The following is a 4,888-nucleotide window of genomic DNA, read 5'->3' as shown; positions in this document are numbered from 1 at the left end:
ATGCAGAGACTTGCTTTGAATATTTTAGAATATATAGGAATTTTTCCTCTTTCTCTGATCACTTTAGGAAATAAACCTAATAGTGGGATTGCTGGATCAAATAGTATGCATAGTTTTATAACTCCTTGGGCATAATTCCATACTGTTTTCCAAAATGGTTAGATAAGTTCATAATTCCATCAATAGTATATTAGTGTCTCCATTTTTCCATATCCCCTACAACGTTTGTCATTTTGACCTTTTATTATTGTAGCCAATCTGATAGGTATGAGATATTTCAGAATTGTTTTGATTTATATTTCTCTAATCAATAATGAGTTAGAATATTTTTCATATATTTGTATATAACTGGTTTCTTTATCAAAAATTATCTGTTTATATCCACATTCAGAGGAAGAACTTCGGGAGCAGAAATACAGAAGAAAAACAACTGCTTGATCACATGTGTCAATGGGGATATGATTTGGGATGTAGACTCTAAACAATCACCCTGGTGCAATTATCAATAATATGGAAATGTGTCTTGATCAATGACACATGTAAAACCCAGTGGAATTGCTCATTGGCTACAGAAGGGGAGAGCAAAGAAGGGAGGGAAAGAACATGAATCTTGTAACCATGGAAAAAATATTCTAAATTAATTAATTAAATAAAAATTTTCAATTAAAAAATTATCTGTTTAGACACTGACCATAGAGAAGACTTGGAAAGCTTACAGAAATCTGGAGCCAGATGGATGGCAGAGACAGACCCCAAAACTGTACAGGACCTGACCACTGTGGTTCATACACTTCTCCAGCAGATGCAGGACAAACTTCAAACCATGTCAGACCAGATAATTGGCCGAATTGATGATATGAGTAATCACATTGATGATCTGGAGAAAAACATTGCTGACCTTATGACCCAAGTCAGGGTGGAAGAAATAGAAGGGGGAAACAAAATACCTATTACATGTAATTAGTAAATATTTTGTTAATCATTTAGAGTGAACTCTTGAAAATGTTTTTCACAAGAGAAGAGGTGAAGGAACAGATTTTCTCAACTAACTACTATGTGCAAACCTTTTTTTCTTTATTATAAATCTCATATTCCTAGAATATGCAGCTTAGTTAGGTTTCGAGGTGATTTATTTTTTTTATTTCTTGTATGTGGTAACTTCAACTATATGACTTAAAATGTGTAAATATCAGTAAACTGACATTCTAACTACTTGACTAAAATTTTCAAATTTTTCAGTGCATTTTTTGTCATCATCTGTCACTCCTTTTGTAGTAGTTTCAGTTCAATAACAAATTGATACAAGTTTTTTTTAAAGAAATGTATTAATTTTTTCAATTGTTATCAGATTCTTTGTAAACTGAAGCACCTAGAGTCAAACGTCATAATTCTTAGCACAAAATTACCGTTGTACTAACAACAAATAAATGGTATGTTGACCATATTTTTAAAGCAGACAAAAAAAATGAGGATTTTGTATTCGTGTAATTTCTATGTTTTCGTGATTGAGAACTATACCTAAGAATCTACTGTAAAACAACCCAGAAAGGAGCTGAAATTGAATGATTGTGACAATTTCCACTTTTTAATACACTAGAGGATTTGGATAATGACAATAGTATCTCAGTTCCTCTCAAATAACAAGGACAGAAAAATCACCTATAAAGATTCATTGCATTCACTAATTGGAATTTCATGTGGCATAACACTTCAGTCTAGTTATATCAATAAAACTTACTGTAAGAACATGAGGGGGTTTTAAACGTACTTCCTATTTACTTGTGCTCCTGACTTTAAAAAGCATTTGTCAATTAGAAGAAAAAGCAAATGGCCATTGTGAATTCCTGTGTATTGTCTGACAAATGCCCTTATTATAAGCTTGGGTTTTTTTTTCAAGAAAAATTGTGTTTTATTGTTTACCTTTTTTTCTTAACCAACTGTTTGCAGAGTAATACTTTTATAATAGATTATAGGTAGAATGGAAAATAACGAACATTTTCATCATGATATCGCCTTCTTTTTATCAAGAGGTAAGGGACAGAGACTAGACACCCAGATGACAGACTCATCAAATTGCTCTTGAGTTAAAAAAGCAAAACAAAATAAAATAAAAATAAGCTAAAGGATGATTTAGAAGTAGAGGAAGCCATTTTTTCTGGAAATGAACTTTTATGTGAATATTTTGTGATTGTAGGAGGGATTTTAGGTACCATCACATAGTTTATTATATTGTTATAAATATGGAATAAAGCTATGAAATAATTATTCTAGTCATAATATGTCTGGTATACAAATGAAGCAATCTTATCTCACCTGTTAGCCAAAAACTTAAAACAAAAAAACTATCTGTTTATATCTTTTGTCCATTTATTAGGTAGGGAATGACTTATATTCTTACATATTTGACAAAGTTCTCTATATATTTTCGATATGAGATCTATCTGAAAAACTATAAATTTTCCCCAATTTATTGCATTCCTTCTAATCTTGGCTACATTCACTTTATCTGTACAAAAGCTTTTAAAATTTAATGTATTCAGAGTTATCCATTGACTTATATATGTTCACTTATAGAGAAAGAACTGACAAATGGAAATAAGCAAGACATAATTTTATAAATATATATATATATGTCCTTTTGTCAAATGATGTCTTCTCTAATAGGAGGAGGAAAAGGAGCTACCTGGGAATTTTAATATAGCAAATAAATAAATTTACATTTGAAAAAATAAAATGGAAACTATGTAGATCTTTGGTTCTGGAACCTCAGACATCAAGACCTAGGTCATGTAGGGCATCTCTTGAATACATCTCATCCCCTGCCATCTTGGAATGAAACACAAGAACCTAGGAAGAATGTGAATTCAACTAAGGGACATGATCAATACTTTATTCTTGCTCCAACATGAAGATCTCTCAACTTTAAAAATTCTGGGCCCACTGGAATCATAGGAAAAAGGGAAACCCATTCCAATTCCATGTTCAGTCATCATAGGACTCTTGAGTGAAGGTACCACTCTATCATTGATCACTCCTTATATTAATGGAGAGAAAATTTCAAATGCTGTTCCTCTTATCTCCATGCCTAAAAGTTAATGTCTGAGAGAAAAATACCCCTCCTACCCACCATCTCTCTATATATTCTTATCCTTATTCAACTAAACCCTACCCTTCCACAGTTCATATCTTTCTCTCCAGTTCCATTGGAATCCTCTCTAGATTGCTGACAAATTCCTCTTTATCCTAGATTTCTTTACTTCACACATTTTTCATCTTCTTAAACAATGGAAAACCTGATTCTTCCTAAATGACACTGCATCCTTGACTACTATCTCTAATATTAGGGTTAAAATTTCTCTTAGACCAGAAGGAAGAGTAAGCATACCCATCATCACTCACTCTCATTTTTCAGATTGACCCTTTTTCTCATGATCTTCCTTTGAAGTTCATTTGTTACATCTTTATCACCCAGGCCAATTTCTTACTACTGTTATGTAGCAACCTTCAAGTCATTCTTCTTCTTTTTTCAAGCACTATCTAAATTATTGTCTTCTTCTCCATCCTAATTCCTGTTGTCATACCTGAGGACTCCAATATGCATATAGAGGTCCCCTGAAATAAATTAATTTCTCTATCAATAAGTATTTTCTAAGGCATTATGCTAACCCCTAGGTATAGAAAGACATAATATAAATAATCCTTACAGGAACTTAATTCCACATGGAATTTGTTGGAAAGTGAGGAGTTTCTCAGAATACCTCTGACCAATTATTTTTCCTCTCAATTGGATTAAATCACAGAGGGAGCAGGTAATATGGTTTTAATGTGCTAAAAGAAGCTCAAAGACAATATCTATACCTTATTATCCTTTTATGAAATATAAAGACATTTTCCCAGTGGAACTTGTAAAAGGATTAAAATTGGGGGTTTGACTCAATAAGAGAGTTATAAAGTTATATTGTGGTCACCAATTTTAGAATATTATAACTTAAGTCAAAATGACTTTTAGCAGCTTTTACTTACAAAGAGGTGGAAAGTGAAAGTGGAAATGTAGATAAAGAGAGAGATTCTTAACAAGTCTACAAGTCCTAAGAGCTTTTCTGGGGAAGTGAAGCCTGGTTCAGCACCCCAGCAGGAGGCTTCTTCAGGTCTCAGTCTCGAATCTCTGCATGGAGTCTTCAGCCAGGAGTCCACCAGCACAGCCTCCTTCAAAGCCAAGGCAGGAATATCAGCCAATATCTCCAAATGCCAAGAAAGAAATGAGTCTCTCCAAAGCCAAGGAAGCAAAGAGTCCTCCTCCAGTCCAGCTTACCAATGCAGAATGCATGACTGAATCCTTAGGCTGGCCTTTTTAAAGAAGTTTTCTCAAAGTCACTTCCTATCATTCCTCTACTTTACAGGAACCAATCACAGTCTTCCAATTTGCCTAGCACTGCCCAAGGGGAAGCAGTGGCCTTTGGAGGTGTCACTTACTCTAATAAGTGACTTGTGAACTCTCGTACTTAATGGTTAAGTAGAGGTGTTTGAGTTCTTGATTGATTGAGTTAAAGGTTGCTGATTGATTTCATTAAAATAGACAGAGAGATAATTCTATATTCACAAATTCCCCCTGTGATTCTTTAGGGGACTAGTCTCCCCAGTGAATCATTTAACATAACTAGCTTATACCTCTAAAGACCTTCTAGCTAAAGGTACATACAATATTGTACTTTCTAAGAGGAAACTACAATAGTTGGAGATAAGAGGAAAATAAAAGAGAGAGAGAGAGAGAGAGAGCAAAATCAATGTTTGCTAGGCACATTGACAAAAAGCCAATTAGGGAGCAATACCTTTTGGCATAAGAGTTTACATTCAGAATAAATGTGTTCAGCCCCCTTTAGTTCAATTC

At 33.7% G+C, this 4,888-nt stretch overlaps 1 protein-coding gene across 1 annotated transcript; it reads left to right on the top strand.

The window, feature by feature from the left end:
* Window positions 1-736: 736 nt before the first annotated feature.
* LOC107651142 (heat shock factor-binding protein 1-like) lies at window positions 737-964 on the top strand. Its single transcript, XM_056814760.1, has one exon. The coding sequence runs from the start codon at window positions 737-739 to the stop codon at window positions 962-964; it is 228 nt and encodes a 75-aa protein (XP_056670738.1).
* Window positions 965-4,888: the final 3,924 nt, after the last annotated feature.

This window comes from Monodelphis domestica, chromosome 2 (genome assembly GCF_027887165.1).
Source record: "Monodelphis domestica isolate mMonDom1 chromosome 2, mMonDom1.pri, whole genome shotgun sequence".
NCBI lineage: Eukaryota > Metazoa > Chordata > Mammalia > Didelphimorphia > Didelphidae > Monodelphis > Monodelphis domestica.
The sequence above is the reverse complement of the archived record's forward strand: the minus strand, read 5'-3'. Positions and strand labels throughout refer to the sequence as shown.

Excerpts from the sequence above, each read along its gene's own strand:
- LOC107651142 (XM_056814760.1), top strand. The coding sequence starts at position 737 with ATGGCAGAGACAGACCCCAAAACTGTACAGGACCTGACCACTGTGGTT.